Raw genomic sequence first — 20,492 nt, 5'->3', positions numbered from 1 at the left:
ATATATCATCACAAACAGTTAGTGTTAAACATATATATCATCACAAACAGTTAGTGTTAATATATCATCACAAACAGTTAGTGTTAAACATATATATCATCACAAACAGTTAGTGTTAAACATATATATCATCACAAACAGTTAGTGTTAAACATATATATCATCACAAACAGTTAGTGTTAAACATATATATCATCACAAACAGTTAGTGTTAAACATATATATCATCACAAACAGTTAGTGTTAAACATATATATCATCACAAACAGTTAGTGTTAAACATATATATCATCACAAACAGTTAGTGTTAAACATATATATCATCACAAACAGTTAGTGTTAAACATATATATCATCACAAACAGTTAGTGTTAAACATATATATCATCACAAACAGTTAGTGTTAAACATATATATCATCACAAACAGTTAGTGTTAAACATATATATCATCACAAACAGTTAGTGTTAAACATATATATCATCACAAACAGTTAGTGTTAAACATATATATCATCACAAACAGTTAGTGATATATCTCTCATCACAATTACCATAATGAACTGAAAAACAAAAATAATATATGTTTGAAATAATAAAAACTAATTAAGAAAACGACAATCTAATGTTATACCACAACAAGGGACCACGTTTACATCCGTACCCTCATCCATTTTGTCATCACGGTCATTCATAAACATCCAGCTTTCACACATTCATTAAGAGTTTAATTAAAGGGTGTGTGTACTAAATATTAACTGCTGTGTATGTTTACAAAGTTCAAAGCTATATCAAAATCAGTTTTCTAATGCTCATTCACTGCACAGTAAAAGTGGCTTTTTTCTCACATTTAATTTTCTTCTTCTCTTATTTCACGGTGATGACGATTTTTATAATTTTACAATGAAAATTGTTTGAATATATAAAATTTTGAAAATTCTTAATAGGAAACTATCCACTTTTACATAAATCTTTTAGTGTTTAGTTTTCTCATATGCTTGTTGCAAGGTTAATATTTGTTACTAATATACAATGTATATACATAAATGTGAATACTGGTATATCCCCATCATAATAAATGGATATATCCTGATATCCCTGTCATAATAAAGTGAAACATCCCAATATCCATGTCATTATTAAGTGGTAAATCATGTTATCCCTGTCATAATAGGGTGGTATATCCTGATATCCCTTTCATACTAAAGTGGTATATCCCAATATCCCTGTCATAATACACTGGTTATATATACATCCCGATATCCCTGTCATACTAAAGTGATATTTCCTGATATCCCTGTCATACTAAAGTGGTATATCCCGATATCCCTGTCATACTAAATTGGCATATCCCGATATCCCTGTCATAATACACTCGTTATACATCCTGATATCCCTGTCCTAATAAAGTGGTATATCCCAATATCCCTGTCATACTAAAGTGGTATATCCCGATGTCCCTGTCATACTAAAGTGGTATATCCCGATATCCCTGTAATAATACACTTGTTATACATCCTGATATCCCTGTCATAATAAAGTGGTATATCCTGATATCCCTGTCATAATAAAGTGGTATATCCTGATATCCCTGTCATAATAAAGTGGTAATATAATAAATAATGTTTCAATGTCCACATCACAATACAGTGGTCAGTCAGGAAATCTACCTTAGAATATTCACATCACAATACAGTGGCCAGTCAGGAAATCTGCCTTAGAGAATTCACATCACAATACAGTGGCCAGTCAGGAAATCTGCCTTAGAATATTCACGTCACAATACAGTGGTCAGTCAGAAAATCTACCTTAGAATATTCACATCACAATACAGTGGCCAGTCAGGAAATCTGCCTTAGAGAATTCACATCACAATACAGTGGCCAGTCAGGAAATCTGCCTTAGAATATTTACAGCACAATCCAGTGGTCAGTCAGGAAATCTGCCTTAGAATATTCACATCACTATTATTTACCAAACCAATTTTCAAATATTTATGTGAAAAAAGTTATTTTTGTAGAAAAAACAATTCTACCACACATCACTGCACACCACACTGTAGAAGTCTTTTCTAGTTCACCTTACATTAACATGGTATAGATGTCATTATCTAAAGCCACTTAGATGTTAGTTCACTAATCAACACATTATTTATATCTACAAGCACATACCCATCTATAAGCTACAGCAATTTCTACAGGGGATTACTAAATAACAATCTTACCAGCACATATTTCCCGTAATCAAATCCTTTGGTTTCATAAGGAACATCCTCTTCATCAGCTGGTTGGGGAGTTGAACCACCATAGGCAGCCCTGGAAAATAGTGGTGATAATTATACTGAGGCAAATATAGACTGTAAAATGAACAGTTTATATAATTAACTGTCAACAGCTTCCACTACTTCAAGGTCCTCATTCTCTACTATATAGTAGCCTAGAAGTTGATGTTCATTTTCCTGTAACAGTTAACGTAACTCTGTCAACGACTAAAACATCAATCACACATCACAACACCAAAGACGAGGATTCCTTTCTGACACTTCACACTCACTTGGCCACCTCTGCAGAGAGGAAGGATTGTTCTGTGTCCTGTGTGTCCTTTGATGTGGTGACTGGATCCACATGTGGTGTTCCAGTCCCTGATCCCTCTACTGTGGCATCCACACTAGGCTGAGTGGTGACATTGTCAGAGTCTCGCTCAACTCTGTCAAATGTAATTCAGTATTATAATAAACAATTATTTATAATCCTCAAAAATTGCTGACAAAAGATGAGAATGCAAATTGCTGGCAGTTTTCCCACATCGTCCAAATTTGAAGCAGGCAAACTCAGAGACTAAGAGGATCCTTTACACCAAGCTTATTCATGACCACTCTTGTGATTCCCTGAGAAATAGTAGTCACAAAACTTGACATGCAAAATCAAAGATGACTACCTGGCAGCTATTCTGCTTTTCTGGTCAATCACAAATTAATGCATACATAACTATATACCAAGTTTAATGATGATGTATGAAGTAGTTTCTAAGAAGTTGTTTACAGACGGACTAAATGATGGATGGACATGATCCGGTATCAAGCACAAAGAGCAATTGTAGGCTTGAAAAATAAGGTTGGTACTTGTCACTTTAAAAGTGACTGTGAAAACAATATTGACTTACGTTGATTCCCCATCTTCCTTATTGACTGGCATACCAAAAGCTCTGACCGGTTCAGCTGTTTCTATCTCCACCGGTGGTACGATGGGTGCTTTGGGCGGTTCCTTAGGCTCAGGGGCAGGTAGAGCCAATATCTTAGGACCCTTGGGCGCTGTAGGTTCTGTGGTCTTCTCGCCCATCATCATGTTCGCTACAAACTTTAGTAATGTCCTGTAAAGGTATTTAAAAAGACAAATACAATTTTAGCTGAAGCTCTATTTCTAGCATATCCAGACTCCTTTGTTCATTAATATCACTTTAGATCAGTAGACAATCACAAAAGGATGTAAAATAACATACAGCAGAAATTTATTCTTACAGAAATGGTGCTTTAGCTGGAAATCACATTAAAATGTTCACAGCTGATTATTATGAGATGTATATGAGATGGTATAAGTGCTTTATTCAGATCTGTATTTGTAAGTGTATGACTCAATAGTTAAAACTGGTAGCTGTACAAACCATAGCCTGCTTATCTGATTCAGTCAGCATCAACCTAACTGCTCGTTATCATTATTGTACTTTGTCAAAAAGTTTGAACTTACCAAAACACATGGAAGAGGAATGTAAGGAGAGTGAAGACGATTTTGAAGTTGAGTTTGATGAAAGCCTTGAAGAGTTGCCAGTAGGACATAGTCCTGTACACCCTGTAACCGGACTTGAGGTTTGTCCAGGTGAAGAAAGACAGCAAAGCAAACAGGCCGTCCATCAGGCATCGGTAGCCAATCTTCAATGGCTCCAACATCCTTCAATTCATAAACCAGACAGTGAAGCTTTAACACCTGAAGTCTATGTCCTTACAGCCCTGCCTTTTTGGGGGGGTGGGGGCTCATTGTGTGTTTCCTTTAATTTTGTGTATTCTCATCTCCGCAATTTAGTTTATATACATGTGCATTGATGATATATTTATATTGTTTGATTTCAATATCAGCACAGTCTCAAAGTAGATCAAAGAACTATAAATATTGTTAACATTATACATGTATATATCAAACATACAACACATATGGTAAATTAAAAGTTGGCCTACCCTCCACCTCCTCCCTCAGACCCTACACCACTTCTAAGGGAGGCAATCCTTTGTTCTTCTGCACTAATGCTTGTGGCATGTTGCATCTACCAATAAAAGACAGTTTACATCGTCAAAAAAGTGGGTTAAACCATCTTTTTATACGGTAATCATTCTTATTTTGTGTACCTATAGAATTCACTATTACAAATCTGAAAAAATATTTTTGAATTTGTGTATATAAAATGTTATCAAGATATTTACTTCAAGCAGTGTTTCTCCTTAACATACCTCAAAGATGGTATCCTCACAGAAGTTCACGAAGCTCTCCAGCTTTTCCTTGTCACCGCCATCATTGACCACACTGTGGAGGAAGGAGCGCTTGGACTCCTGAAGGTTGGAAATGGATTTTAATAAGCCCTGCCATCTCACTTTATATCTATTGAACTTTCAATGAATACAAAACTTTCAACGGTGCCTAGATTATCTACTGAATGTGCCTAGATTATTTATTGATAAACAAGGTGGCTGGATAATCTATTGATAATGAAAGTGCCTTGGCTATCTACCCAGAATGAAGGTGAACGATGGTGACTGGGTTACCTACAGTAAACTAAGGTGGAGTCGGATGGAGTAAAGATTGTCTCAGAGCGAAATGTTATTTTCTGTATGGATTAATTAATTTTATTTTATCTTTAAAGAACATATTTAGATAAATTGAGATAGTGTAGATAAAGCTCTAACTGAAGTAGTTGTTAGAACATGTACGTAAAAACCTACCTTAATCTGAGGTTTCTCCCACTGGTCAATATGTGACTGTGTGATCTCAAAGTACACACGTTCAATCCTGTTGGCACTGCCCATGATCTCAATCCTACCAAGGAATGGCTCAAAGTAGTCAAGCACACTGCGGGCCTTCTCCAGGAATCGCTCCAGCCGTGGGTCGTTTGGCATGTGCTCCGACAGGTTGGTGAGCAACACCGCCATGGTGAAGCCAATGTCCTTAGCAGGATTGTGGAAGCGATCCGTAAACTCGTTAAAATCTACTTTACCATCTTGGTTGGCGTCCACACACATCATGATGTACTCAATCTCCTCTCTAGATCAACAAAGGTCAAGCAAGGTCATTACATAGCTATACATACAAATACTTACACCCAAAATTCTATATGTCATTACTAAATCCTATCTGCCATTGATGACCAAAGCTGTGATAGACTGTGATTTTAATCAGATCACATAGGAGGCTTGTTCATACAGCTTTATCATTTACTATTTAAAAAATGTTTCTTGATTAACATCTCAGAAAATCTCAACTGGTAAATAAATAAATAGTCAAACTCTATTTCAGTGTATACCTGGACATTTTTGACAAAGTGTCCATTGAATGCTAAACAAGCCTTAAAGTTGTGCATACACTGTTAAGCTAGCAGCGCAGGGATAGAGAACGTGACAGCAACCCATCATACCAAAGTAAGTCAAATCTGGAGCCATGTATAAAATCATACAGTAATGATATTATGTAACTATAGAATAACTTCTCAGGTTCAAATAGTGACTACATAACATACTATACAATAACACAATAATAATAAAACTATACTGAAGCCACTAAACATGGTATAATTTTACTAAATGACTTAAAAGATATAGTACAAATATAGTATATAATATAAACCATATTCAACCTAAATTATGGTGAAGGGATGGGGGCATTCAAACCAGAAAAAGAAATTTGTGATTTTTGTGAGCCTGTAGTATATTTGATGGAATGCTCATTAGGTTGAGTATGGTAAAATGTTAGAGACACAATGTACCAACTAATCAGTACCGTAAATGTCCTACTTTATATAATCTAACCACTATTGAGTATGGAACATTTTGAACTATAAAGTCATACCGTATTAACTAATGAAAAACATAGATACATAATTCAACAAGTATTAGAAGACAGCTAATGACTGATAAACAGCTGGTCAGCGGTCACGCTGCGACAAGAAAGTAAACTACTACAGTACATGAAAGTAAAACACTTACTCACACAAACATACCAAAGTACATGTAAATGAATTAATACATGGTCTCTAAGGATATAGAATCCTAATACAGTTAGCTCACTTTAAAGCTAGATTCCTGATATTGATAAGTCACTTTATAGCCAAAATTCTAATCATCTTATTTTTGTTATTTTAACATATCATGTACATGTACAAAACCTCACTAAAAATACTACATGCTATCATGTGACATGCAATCAGTAAGAGCAGAGCAGAAAAGTGATAAATCACTACATACCACACACAGGTTGGTGAGAAAGAAGTGATAAAATGTCCTTTCTTCAAAAGCAATGAAGGACAACTTGATAAAGTAAGTCAGGGACTAAAACATTAGTGAAGGAATGAACACATAAAAATACTGGTTAGGTTCCTTGTTAGATATCATCTATTAAACATCTGGTTTCAGTTTTGTTCGACGTTAGGAAATTACTGAGTATTGAATATGAGTTTCATCACAATATAAATATATTTTAATTACAAATGCAATATATGAGGACACGTTTATGAGATTATATGACAGAATACAAAGAATAGAGAACTTTGTTAGAAAGTAGTTATTATCTCATCAATTGTGTGGTTAAAAAAAGTCATCAACAGGGAGCTAGCTGTAAGGAGTAAAAAAAGAATTGAATACATTTTTGAAAATTTTTTGTAATTAAATCAAACTGAATTCAGATCAAACTTATTTTTACAGTAAAAAATGACAAACAGTTCTGGTGGTGACTGGAAAACGTCATTCCATGCTTGTTGGGACGTTGTCCAGACTTACTCCGAGTAGACTTTCATTGATTCCATAGCTTTGCGGAACTCTTTAGTTGAGATCCAACCATCTTTGTTAGCATCAAATTCCTATTTTAGACATAAAGATATGTGTCGTACAAAGTAGAGATATAGAAGTATATAGGTGACACAAGCTGTGGAGAGAAGTTAGGTTACAAGAGTCGGCAATTCTGTACACCATCGCTATAGGTCAGTTAAGTATTGATAATATCAAATAACAATTGACTTCCCTTGTTGGATTAACCTCACACAAACCAGTTTTACTGGGGAAAACATTGATTTTTCTGAAAATTTCACCGAACAAAAAGTATCAAGATTGCGTCTCCAAATACTTCATTGAATGAAAAGTGTAATGAAGGTGGCTTCCAGCTTGTGTAAGTACTTTTACAATGTCATTGATTGTTTTAGCTAGCTAACATTGATGGATGAACAGAATTCCCTACTCTGACAAGCAAGCACGCATTGACAGTTTCTATCTACAGTGTATGCACGTGTGACGATAGTAATGTGTTACTCGAGTGTGAGCACATTACACATGACCGGAGCAGTACGTATATACGGACCGTGTGTACATTTTCTGCGCTTCCATAGCCTTCCTGAACTCTTTAGCAGATATATACCCGTCCTTGTTGGTGTCAAACTCCTAAAAGTGGACCAGCATAATGAGAAATCGGACTTCGGTTAGCAGGCCCCTGCTCTGACAGGTACCAGGCCATGAATGTTTAGGTCTCAGAGCAACAATGACATACAATCAACAGGTACAGCCAATCAAAATCTTAGAATTATTACTTTCATAATTTGATCTTTTCAAGAATTAATCATTACTTTTTAAGATGCATACTTCATAATTATTTCACAACTTTTCTCTACAAGTTTGGGTTTAAACGGCTTATATCAATGCTTTATATATTGCAAAAAGAGGATTGCCCTACTCCTTGGTATTCCATTAAACACATACATGCTTATAGATTTTCTATATTAAAATCAGATGTACTCAAGCATTAATGTAACTTATATGATCTCAAACTGATCTGTAGAGAATTTGTCCAGGTAATTCTGTCACAGGTAATTCCTGAATGTTCGGGTAATAAGTAAATCAATCATATATTAAGTGTTAGAACTAATGATATCAGACCAAACAGGTCCAGAACATTACCAGAAAAGCTTCGGAAGACGTCAGGTCTTTCATCTTCAAGAAAATGTCAAAGAACTTCAGAATCATCTGAAAATAGAAAATGCTGCCCATCTATCACATGTTTCATAGAAATACCAACATAAATAGGAACAAACCATAACATATCTTACTACACACACAATTTATACATTTCCCCCACCAAATGTTTAGGCTCTGTGTTGGATATATTTTAGGTAAAGCTGATCCAGTAGTGATGTTAGCCTTTACAGGGAGGTATATCCCCTATATTACATGGATTGTAACTGACCAGGTGTTATGTTTGTGCGTCTATAAACACGTCGTACCTCTACATTTCCTGACGACTCCACCAATGTGTCCACCATTTGTTTACCAATCGCACCGTTCATCACATTACCTGAAACAGTCAAAATCAGTTTAGTATTGTTGGGTTTTGTTAAGTAAACAAGATAAAAGATGATTGTTTTATTTCTAAGATGAACATTATTTCATTGCAAAAAGTTGTTCAAAGAATGGGCTGTTACATTAACAGTCTCCATAAAACAAGAATTCCACAGGAGTGGATGTGTTGCCTGCGTAGGCAAGTTTTGAGGTTGATCTGCCCAAGGAAACTGGACTTATCGCATGGAAACATATCTTTTATTAATAGTAATGGTGACCTTGACCTTTGACCTTCCAACCTGAAAAGCAATCCCAAGCAAGCACAATTGGTAAGAAAGCACTGTATGAAGTCTAAGCGGTATTGACTTAAAGAAACTCGAGAAGTTATCGCACGGAAACATATTTTCTATTTATAGTAACAGTGACCTTGACCTTTGACCTACGAATCTGAAAAGCAATCCCAAGTAAGCACTATTAGCAAGGAAGCACTGTATGAAGTTTGAGTTAAATCAACACAAAGGAACTCAAGTTATCGCACGGAAACCTTGTTTCTGACGACGCAACTAACAATTACACATTTGCCGCCGACAAAATAATACCTACATGTCGCCTCGCACTGCAGGCGACACAAAAGTCACTTACCTTTCAACTTGTCAAGGTTCTTCTAACATGTCAAGGTCATTTGAATGTACTTTCAACATGTCACAATAATTTGATTTCACCTTTCAACAAGTCAAGTTCATTTGGAACGTCCCCCCCCGCCTCAACGCTAATGTCATCTGAACCTCCTTAGAACATGTTAAGGTCATATGATCCTATATATCTTCAAACATGTTAAGGTCATTAAGAACCTACCTTCTAACATGTCAAGGTCATTAAGAACCTACCTTCTAACATGTCAAGGTCATTAAGAACCTACCTTCTAACATGGACAGCAGCATGATCATCATGTCTTTCTGGAGCCTCATGAACTCCCTCAGCAGTTCTAGTTGAGATGGATCCTAAACACACAAATACTGAAATTAATATCCTCATACACTTCACTTCTTCGTGGAAATATTGCAGTTTACATCCTCATACACTTCAGTTCCTCAGATAGTTCCAACTTTTAATTATTAAAACTTTTGAATAGTAAATATGAATTCAATCATTGAGAGGTAATCAAATGATGGAATAAAAGAGTATTTGTGTAACCTACCTTTGATAGTTTGTCCTGCATGTGTGCAAAGATGTAGAGGAACCCTCCGACAGCATCCCACAGTCGACTGTGAGCCAGGGCCAGCTGGTTCTGGGAACACGGGCCCTGTCAACAACAACAACTATCTCAATTTTTCATAAAAAAGCAAATTAAACAATAACATGTTACTAGGACAGGAATTCCACACAATGTAAGGATATGACCTATAGTACCTGTATGTAATCAGTGATTAGGACCTGAGATAATCATGTGACTTACCTGTATGTAATCAGTGATGATTAGGACTTGAGATAATCATGTGATTTACCTGTATGTACTCAGTGACTAGGACCTGAGATAATCATATGACTTACCTGTATGTATAATGTAATCAGTAATGATTAGGACTTGAGATAATCATGTAATAATAATAATAATAATAATAAATTCTTTTATTTAGACAGNTCATGTGACTTACCTGTATGTACTCAGTGACTAGGACATGAGATAATCAAGTGACTTACCTGTATGTACTCAGTGACTAGGACCTGAGATAATCATGTGACTTACCTGTATGTACTCAGTGACTAGGACTTGAGATAATCATGTGACTTACCTGTATGTACTCAGTGACTAGGACCTGAGATAATCATGTGACTAACCTGTATGTACTCAGTGACTAGGACCTGAGATAATCACGTGACTTACCTGTATGTACTCTGTGAGGGACCTGAACATTTGTTTGGCGACCTTGATGGCCCGTACAAAGTTTTCCTTTCCGGCCTGGTCGATGAGGTCCTTGCCTGAGTAGTGCCAGTAGAAATCCATGATCGACTCCTGGAGACGCAGAAGGTAGTCTACTGTACAGATGACCACATTGACTGTGGTGTTGTTACCGGCCTGTGTTCGCAGGTAATTCTGGAACTCTGTACAGGTAAACAGATTATCACTAAAAATCACCTCAGGTAATTCTTGAACTCTGTATAGGTTAATAGATTATCATTATAAAATAACCACTTCAAATAAAAATTATCATATACCCGGGTATACAAGTACTGTAGATAAAGAGGATAACACACTCAGGTGTATTAAAAGAGATCATTTCTGCGGCTGCCTTACCAAGATTGTGGCCTTCACACAGCAGTTGGAGGAAGCGGAAAAGTTTGATTGTTATCTCAGCATCGTGGAGATTTTTCTCGCCTGCTCCAGCATCAGAGCCCACACCCAGACCTTCAGCTTTGTTGGTCCTCTCAAAGGCATCAAGGTTAAGGACACTGAAATACAGTTCACCAAAGGTTAACACAGTTTAGCAATATCATATCTAAATAGAGGTACATCTAACTATACCCACTACAGGTTAAGTATACATCAGGTCTATACAAGGTCAAATGAAGAATGACCTTCAATATGAATATACTCATGAAAATGTTAAATGACTTTTACAAGATTTTAGTGAGAATTAGATGTTATTAAGGCTATGACCTACCCACACTGCTGCATCAGACCAGATATGGAGGTGAAAAATCCCACATCCTTCTTATCCTTCAGGTGATTCAACATTTTCTGGAAGAAAGAGAGTGGTACACATGAGCTATGTCCTGTCTGTCAAGTCAGATATGGAGCTATATTTAGATATATCATGAAGTGGTTCAATCAGACCTGTACATACCTTCTGTACTTCGACGTTACCTCCCCCCAGTAGAGAGATGCCCAGCTCTATCGTGTCTACCACCATCGGACTGAACACACCTGTAACAAAGTCAGGCACTCAATCTTCACTCACAAACATAATTTGTGTGTCAATATCTTCTGTATCGAATCATTAAAATTTGTTCTTAGTTGTATGCACTATTTGTCTCAAAAATATACTTAATGTATCCAAAATATTATATGAATTGCTAACACACATAGATAAAATCTTAATTTTAAACTTTTTATCGGAAGTAGTCACTCCGTCCAATCATTGATCTGTGTTAAAGATAAAGGTCAGACTAAATAGTTCAACAAACCTAATAGACTCAAACTTAAGACAATAATGTCTTGTATCAAGTTACAGTTTATGCGACGTAATAACCATATGTTTCCAGTGAGTTTCCCGGATGTCTTTCATTTGATAGGAGCACACCTATTGTCAGTACCTACCCCGACTAGCACTGATGTAGAGGAGCATCATTTCTGCTGACCCGCGGTCAGCCAACCGTGACTGCTCAAACAGCAGCTGCTGCTTTTCCATTTCCTGTTCCTGTAGGACATACCGGTAAAGTAAGATCAACGTTTACCTAAATTTCATAATCAACATTAATGAGGCATGCACAGTGAACACCAACATAAATGAGGCAGTCAACATTTATATTGATTGGGAGGTCGACATTTATATTAATACAGCAGTCAACATTTATATTGATGGTGAGGTCGACATTTATATTAATGGGCAGTCAACATTTATATTAATGGGGGTTCAACATTTTTATTAATGGGCACTGGGCAGTCAACATTTATATTAAGGGGGGGGTCCAACATTTATATTAATGGGGTAGTCAACATTTATATTAATGGGATAGTGAACACAACTTGTAATGAGTGTACATGTATTTTAAATTGCTGTCAAAACACACCTTTTTCTTCGTAAAACATTTGAACTTTTAAAAATATCATTTAATTTTTAGAACTGATATTTCAAATTCAAACTACCTTGGTATAACTCCACTTAAATTTCTATATGTATCAAACATTTTAATATTGTGTCCATTTAAAAAATCATGTGTGTGTACAATGACTACACTAAATGCTCTCTTTCACCTTGTAACATACAAATGTGACTCCTACAACCTGCTACAAAATGACTGATAATAAGGACGTGATGTGTGAAGGGTGATAGTAGTGTAAACATGTACATATCCTACTCTCTTTACCATAGCAATCTTTGTACATATCCTACACTCTTTATCATAGCAAACTTAGTATATATCCTACTCTCTTTACCATCCCAAACTTTGTACATCTCCCTCACTCTTTACCATACTAAACTTTGTACATATCCTTCACTCTTTACCATACCGAACTTTGTTCATATCCTACCCTCTTTACCATACCATACTTTGTTCATATCCTACACTCTTTCCCATACCAAACTTTGTTCATATCCTACATTCTTTACCATACCAAACTTTGTACATATCCTACACTCATTACCATACCAAACTTTGTACACATCCTACACTCTTTACCATACCAAACTTTGTACATATTACACTCTTTACCATACCAAACTTTGTACATATCCTACACTCTTTATCATACCAAACTTTGTATATATCCTACACTCTTTATCATACCAAACTTTGTACATATCCTACACTCTTTATCATACCAAACTTTGTACATATCCTTCACTCTTTACCATAGCAAACTTTGTATATATCTTACACTCTTTATCATACCAAACTTTGTACATATCCTACACTCTTTACCATACCAAACTTTGACAAACATTATTTTTAGATAAGTTTACAAATAAAAGAAACTGATTAAACAAACAAAACTGACTAAGTATGGTGAAGCTTGACACTTTTGAAAACCACATATCTGACATAGTTTTTATGTATATCCCAGAAATATTTGTTATCTTGAGATTTTGTATCATTTTATCTAACCAGTGCTAACCAAAGTGCTAGGACCAAATTGTGACTTGTGAGGGTTAGGACACCAATACAAGCGGGACTGTCATATATAGCTGTATACATTTATTTTCATGAAAAGTTCTCTGAATCTTAACTCAATGATATATTAACATAGTATGTTATCAAAACCAATTCATTATTTCATTTTGAACATAACCATACCCTGGTAATGATGTAATGAATTTTAGTACATGTATCAATTGTTATGAGATTTTCAGAAACACATGTACAGATATGACTAGCTTGCATGAAGTATGTGCATGGAACAAGTTCAGTGAGGGTAGGGGGGATTCCAGCACAACAGAATATAGGGAAGGGAGGTAACTATGGGGAGAGGTCAAATGAAGGTCATGGCTATATATACACAGATGACTTCTACAAAACGAAGGAGTTCTACGGACAACATCGTCATTGTTGTATCGGCTGTGCTCTACTACCTTCAAATGTCCCGTTTGTAGCTGTGGTGATATCAAAGTTTCATTGGATGTACATATGTATAACATTACCTTTTGTTAAGTTAAGTCTCTATCAGTCCGTATGACTAAACACTTCCTGTAAACAACATCTGTACATAAACACTCATTAATATAATGTAGTTACATATATCACATATTGACTGGGCTAGCAGGGTCCTACTGTACAATGGTTTTGTTAGATACAATTAACGTATGACATTTCCGTGTCACGCTGTTGACAGAATATAGTTAATAAAGGAAGAGGAATACAAGATGACATCACCAGGAAAAGGAGCAGAACTTGATAAAAGGTTAGTTAGGGATGATAATCACCCCTGACATTAAAATTAACTGACCTGGAATGACGATCCTGGACCCTCAGCATCACCTCCATCATCATCTTCATCTTCATCCTCACAGTGGCAGCTCTGATTAATGCAAAAGCAAAACATCAAAATCTTCTCTCACTTTTGTGAACTAGAAGCCTGCACTTATCCCATCCCTAAGACCCTTTATACCTGAATTATGATATACCATTCAATTCCTTTAAAGATCTTTTATATCAACCCGAGCAATCATCATATCTTGGATTTCTCCTTTATTATGATATTTTTCACCTATCTCAGCCGTTATCTTTGATAGTCCCTCCCTATAATCTATAACACCTACCTGAGCTGTCATCTTTGATAGTCCCCCTCCCTCTATAGTCTATAACATCTACCTGAGCTGTCATCTTTGATAGTCCCTCCCTATAATCTATAACACCTACCTGAGCTGTCATCTTTGATAGCCCCCCTCCCTCTATAATATATAACACCTACCTGAACTGTCATCTTTGATAGTCTCTCCCTATAATCTATAACACCTACCTGAGCTGTCATCTTTGATAGTCCCCCTCCCTCTATAATCTATAACACCTACCTGAGCTGTCATCTTTTATGGTCTCTCCCTATAATCTATAACACCTACCTGAGCTGTCATCTTTGATAGTCCCCCTCCCTCTATAATCTATAACACCTACCTGAGCTGTCATCTTTTATGGTCTCTCCCTATAATCTATAACACCTACCTGAGCTGTCATCTTTGATAGTCCCCCTCCCTCTATAATCTATAACACCTACCTGAGCTGTCATCTTTTATGGTCTCTCCCTATAATCTATAACACCTACCTGAGCTGTCATCTTTGATAGTCCCCCTCCCTCTATAATCTATAACACCTATATGTACCAGAGCTGTTATCTTTTATGGTCCCTCCCTACGATCCCTCACACCTACCTGAACAGTCGTCTTAGGATGGTCCCTCCCTACGATCCCTCACACCTACCTGAGCTGTCATCTTTGAAAGTCTCCCTCCCTCTATAATCTATAATACCTACCAGAGCTGTCATCTTTTATGGTCTCTCCCTATAATCTATAACACCTACCTGAGCTGTCATCTTTGATAGTCCCCCTACCTCTATAGTCTATGGCACCTACCTGAGCTGTCATCTTTGATAGCCCCCCCTCCCTCTATAGTATATCACACCTACCTGAGCTGTCATCTTTGATAGTCACCCTACCTCTATAGTCTATCACACCTACCTGAGCTGTCATCTTTGATAGCCCCCCTCCCTCTATAGTATATCACACCTACGTGAGCTGTCATCTTTGATAGTCACCCTCCCTCTATAGTCTATCACACCTCCCTGAGCTGTCATCTTTGATAGCCCCCCCTCCCTCTATAGTATATCAAACCTACCTGAGCTGTCATCTTTGATAGTCCCCATACCTCTATAGTCTATGGCCCCTACCTGAGCTGTCATCTTTAATAGCCCCCCTCTCTCTATAGTATATAACATCTACCTGAGCTGTCATCTTTGATAGCCCCCCTACCTCTATAGTATATCACATCTACCTGAGCTGTCATCTTTGATAGTCCCCCTCCCTCTATAGTCTATGGCACCTACCTGAGCTGTCATCTTTGATAGTCCCCCTCCCTCTATAGTATATCACACCTACCTGAGCTGTCATTTTTGATAGTCCCCCTTCCTCTATAGTCTATAACACCTACCTGAGCTATCATCTTTTATGGTCTCTCCCTATAATCTATAACACCTACCTGAGCTGTCATCTTTGCTAGTCGCCCTCCCTCTGTAGTCTATAACACCTACCAGAGCTGTCATCTTTGATAGTCCATCCTATGATCCCTCACACCTACCTGAGCCATGACCTTTGATAGTCTACCCTATATGATCACCCACACTTACCTGAGCCATCATCTTTGATGGTCCCCTCCCTATGATCCCCCACACTTACATGAGCTGTGATCTTTGATAGTCCCTCCCTACGATCCCCCACACCTACCTGAGCCATGATCTTTGATAGTCCCTCCCTATTATCCCCCACACCTACCTGAGCCATGATCTTTGAGTACGCCATGTAGAGTTCATCCTCTGGAAGACTTCCTTGTTGTTCCTTGGTTGCTGCCCGACTCAGACAGGTCATCAGCTGCTTTAGAGAATCAGGTTTCTCCTCCTCATCAGCCTCCTTCTTCTCAGCATCCTCTCCATGCTGGAGAGCCTTCTACAGAGTGCAAAATTCATATGTTATGTCACATTCATTGTTCTCGCTTACTTTAAAACAGGCAGCTGACAGTAAAAATATAACTGGTTGAATGTTCACAATATATATTATTTACCCATATGCTGAAAAAAATATCTGATTCAAAGTTGATGAACATTTACTACGCTGTTTTTGCTTGTAACCAGCTTTGATAGGAGAACATTAAGCCAGTGTGCTTGTAAGTATTCAGTGTTCTGCACAGTTGTTATTTGTTCTCTACATTTGATATCAATTTTGATGATAGTGGTGTTTGAGTTGAGCTCTCATGTTTGTATACAATTCTCACCGTGAGATCCTCTATGAGAACCTTCTTCTCACTCTCTTCCATGTCCAACCATTGCTTCTTGAAGGACTTCATGAACAAGTTGATGGCTCTGTGCCTGTGGTTATAGAAATCATCACATAGGAGGTTACAGGTTTGAGGAAATTTACCGCAGCTCATACAAGTCATTAAGGTGAACCAGATAAGCCATAAACAGGTGTTTTTACATTTCATGTCAGTCATAAATAGGTGCTTTTAAATTTCAAGTAATGCATTAACAGGGTCTTTTACATTTCAAATAGCATCATTATACCTTTGTTCAGAAATAAACTGCAAGAGAATCTTTATTTATTAATAATAGTGGAACAAAAGTTACTTACCTTAAGGAGTTCATCTTGTCATTTAAGGGCTGACTCACCTTGGCATGTTCAAATTATAACAATGACTCAACCTGGTAGATGTGGGGACAATGACTTACCTTGAAAGGGTTTTCACAAATAGTAACTCACCATGGCAGGTTATTGAGTAATGCTGACTCACCTTGGCAGGTTGTGGAGTATAATGCTGGCTCACCTTGGCAGGCTGTGGAGTAATAGTGACTCACCTTGGCGGTTGTGGAGTAATAATGACTCACATTGACACATTGAGAGTAATAGTGACTCACCTTGACATGTTGGGAGTAATAGTGACTCACCTTGGCAGGTTGTGGAGTAATGGGTTTTTTTAGGGTTTTTTTTAAGCTTTTTATTATTTCTTTAACCTCGAGTCAACTGACTCATGGGTATAATACATATATTACAAGATAAGTACAACATGTTATGCAATACAATACAGAATAATTACATATGGACATATGTTTAGAGGAGAGTGACTCTTTACGTACACTTGTTGCCAAATGTAAATATTTTCCAAGATTAAAAAGTTCCCTTACAATATTGGTACTTAATAGTTGAGTTAGTGGAGTATAATTCTGGCTCACCTTGGCAGGCTGTAGAGTAATAGTGACTTGCCTTGCGGTTGTGGAGTAATAGTGACTCACCTTGACACATTGTGGAGTAATAGTGACTCACCTTGACACATTGGGAGTAATAGTGACTCACCTTGACACGTTGGGAGTAATAGTGACTCACCTTGACATGCTGGGAGTAATAGTGACTCACCTTGACACCTTGGGAGTAATAGTGACTCACTTTGACACATTGGGAGTAATAGTGACTTACCTTGACACATTGTGGAGTAATAGTGACTCACTTTGACACGTTGGGAGTAATAGCGACTCACCTTGACATGTTGGGAGTAATAGTGACTCAGAGTAATAGTGACTCAACTTGACATGTTGGGAGTAATAGTGACTCAGAGTAATAGTGACTCAACTTGACACGTTGGGAGTAATAGTGACTCGCCTTTGTAGAGTAATAGTGACTTACCTTGACACATTGTGGAGTAATAGTGACTCACCTTGACATGTTGGGAGTAATAGTGACTTACCTTGACACATTGGGAGTAATAGTGACTCGCCTTGACACCTTGGGAGTAATAGTGACTCAACTTGACACGTTGGGAGTAATAGTGACTCACTTTGACACGTTGGGAGTAATAGTGACTCACCTTGACACGTTGGGAGTAATAGTGACTCACCTTGACACGTTGGGAGTAATAGTGACTCACCTTGACACGTTGGGAGTAATAGTGACTCACCTTGACACGTTGGGAGTAATAGTGACTCACCTTGACACGTTGGGAGTAATAGTGACTCACCTTGACACGTTGGGAGTAATAGTGACTCACCTTGACACGTTGGGAGTAATAGTGACTCACCTTGACACGTTGGGAGTAATAGTGACTCACCTTGACACGTTGGGAGTAATAGTGACTCACCTTGGTAGGTTGTGGAGTATATAGTGACTCACCTTGGTAGGTTGTGGAGTAATTGTACCTCACATTGACATGTTGGGAGTAATAGTGACTCACCTTGGCAGGTTGAGGAGTAATAGTGACTTACCTTGGTAGGTTGTGGAGTAATTGTGCCTCACCTGGACACGTTGAGGAGTAATAGTGACTCACCTGGACACGTTGAGGAGTAATAGTGACTTACCTGGACACGTTGAGGAGTAATAGTGACTTACCTGGATACGTTGAGGAGTAATAGTGACTTACCTGGACACGTTGAGGAGTAATAGTGACTCACCTTGACATGTTGAGAAATAATAATGACTTACCTGGACATGTTGAGGAGTAATAGTGACTCACCTGGACACGTTGAGGAGTAATAATGACTTACCTGGACACGTTGAGGAGTAATAGTGACTTACCTGGACACGTTGAGGAGTAATAGTGACTCACCTGGACATGTTGAGGAGTAATAGTGACTTACCTGGACATGTTGAGGAGTAATAATGACTTACCTGGACACGTTGAGGAGTAATTGTGACTTACCTGGACACGTTGAGGAGTAATAGTGACTTACCTGGACACGTTGAGGAGTAATAGTGACTTACCTGGACACGTTGAGGAGTAATAGTGACTCACCTGGACACGTTGAGGAGTAATAGTGACTTACCTGGACACGTTGAGGAGTAATAGCGACTCACCTGGACACGTTGAGGAGTAATAGTGACTTACCTGGACATGTTGAGGAGTAATAGTGACTCACCTGGACACGTTGAGGAGTAATAGTGACTCACCTGGACACGTTAAGGAGTAATAGCGACTCACCTGGACACGTTGAGGAGTAATAGCGACTCACCTGGACATGTTGAGGAGTAATAGTGACTTACCTGGACACGTTAAGGAGTAATAGCGACTCACCTGGACACGTTGAGGAGTAATAGTGACTTACCTTGACACATTGTGGAGTAATTGTGACTTACCTTGACACGTTGAGGAGTAATAGCGACTGGACACGTTGAGGAGTAATAGCGACTGGACACGTTAAGGAGTAATAGTGACTCACCTGGACACGTTAAGGAGTAATAGCGACTCACCTGGACACGTTGAGGAGTAATAGTGACTTACCTTGACACATTGTGGAGAAATCGTGCCTGACCTGGACACGTTGAGTAGTAATAGTGACTTACCTGGACACGTTCAGGAGTAATAGTGACTTACCTTGACACATTGTGGAGTAATTGTGCCTCACCTGGACACGTTGAGGAGTAATAGTGACTCACCTGGACACGTTAAGGAGTAATAGCGACTCACCTGGACACGTTCAGGAGTAATAGCGACTCACCTGGACACGTTGAGGAGTAATAGTGACTCACCTGGACACATTGAGGAGTATAATAGTGACTTACCTTGACACATTGTGGAGTAATTGTGCCTCACCTGGACACGTTGAGGAGTAATAGTGACTTACCTGGACACGTTGAGGAGTAATAGTGACTTACCTTGGTAGGTTGTGGAGTAATTGTGCCTCACGTTGACATGTTGGGAGTAATAGTGACTCACCTTGGTAGTTTCAGTAGTAATAGTGACTCACCTGCACACGTTGAGGAGTAATAATGACCTACCTGGACATGTCGAGGAGTAATAGTGACTTACCTTGACACAATGTGAGTAATAGTGACTTACCTTGACACATTGTGGAGTAATTGTGACTCACCTGGACATGTTGAGGAGTAATAGTGACTCACCTGGATACGTTGAGAGTAATAGTGACTTACCTGGATACGTTGAGGAGTAATAGTGACTTACCTGGACACGTTGAGGAGGAATAGTGACTTACCTGGACACGTTGA

General features: G+C 37.9%; 1 protein-coding gene across 1 annotated transcript in view; it reads right to left on the bottom strand.

Annotated features, from left to right (window-relative positions):
• LOC110461458 (ryanodine receptor 2-like) overlaps positions 1–20,492 on the bottom strand; it is a 188,043-nt gene that overhangs the window by 20,988 nt on the left and 146,563 nt on the right. Inside the window, exons 86-106 of the mRNA XM_021514914.1 lie at positions 16,777–16,870; positions 16,281–16,451; positions 14,246–14,317; positions 11,897–11,996; positions 11,424–11,503; positions 11,241–11,317; positions 10,874–11,028; positions 10,463–10,680; positions 9,776–9,880; positions 9,497–9,578; positions 8,523–8,593; positions 8,200–8,265; positions 7,607–7,686; positions 4,987–5,305; positions 4,498–4,596; positions 4,228–4,313; positions 3,743–3,943; positions 3,162–3,368; positions 2,553–2,705; positions 2,224–2,314; positions 554–562 (exon numbers count right to left, since the gene is read on the bottom strand). Coding sequence (XP_021370589.1) covers positions 554–562; positions 2,224–2,314; positions 2,553–2,705; positions 3,162–3,368; positions 3,743–3,943; positions 4,228–4,313; positions 4,498–4,596; positions 4,987–5,305; positions 7,607–7,686; positions 8,200–8,265; positions 8,523–8,593; positions 9,497–9,578; positions 9,776–9,880; positions 10,463–10,680; positions 10,874–11,028; positions 11,241–11,317; positions 11,424–11,503; positions 11,897–11,996; positions 14,246–14,317; positions 16,281–16,451; positions 16,777–16,870 — 2,536 coding nt within the window. The remainder of the gene's footprint in view (positions 1–553; positions 563–2,223; positions 2,315–2,552; positions 2,706–3,161; positions 3,369–3,742; positions 3,944–4,227; positions 4,314–4,497; positions 4,597–4,986; positions 5,306–7,606; positions 7,687–8,199; positions 8,266–8,522; positions 8,594–9,496; positions 9,579–9,775; positions 9,881–10,462; positions 10,681–10,873; positions 11,029–11,240; positions 11,318–11,423; positions 11,504–11,896; positions 11,997–14,245; positions 14,318–16,280; positions 16,452–16,776; positions 16,871–20,492) is intronic.

The sequence above is a fragment of the Mizuhopecten yessoensis genome, unplaced genomic scaffold (assembly GCF_002113885.1).
Source record: "Mizuhopecten yessoensis strain PY_sf001 unplaced genomic scaffold, ASM211388v2 scaffold10621, whole genome shotgun sequence".
Lineage (NCBI taxonomy): Eukaryota > Metazoa > Mollusca > Bivalvia > Pectinida > Pectinidae > Mizuhopecten > Mizuhopecten yessoensis.
Note: the sequence above shows the minus strand (reverse complement) of the source record. Positions and strands in the feature narration are given on the sequence as shown.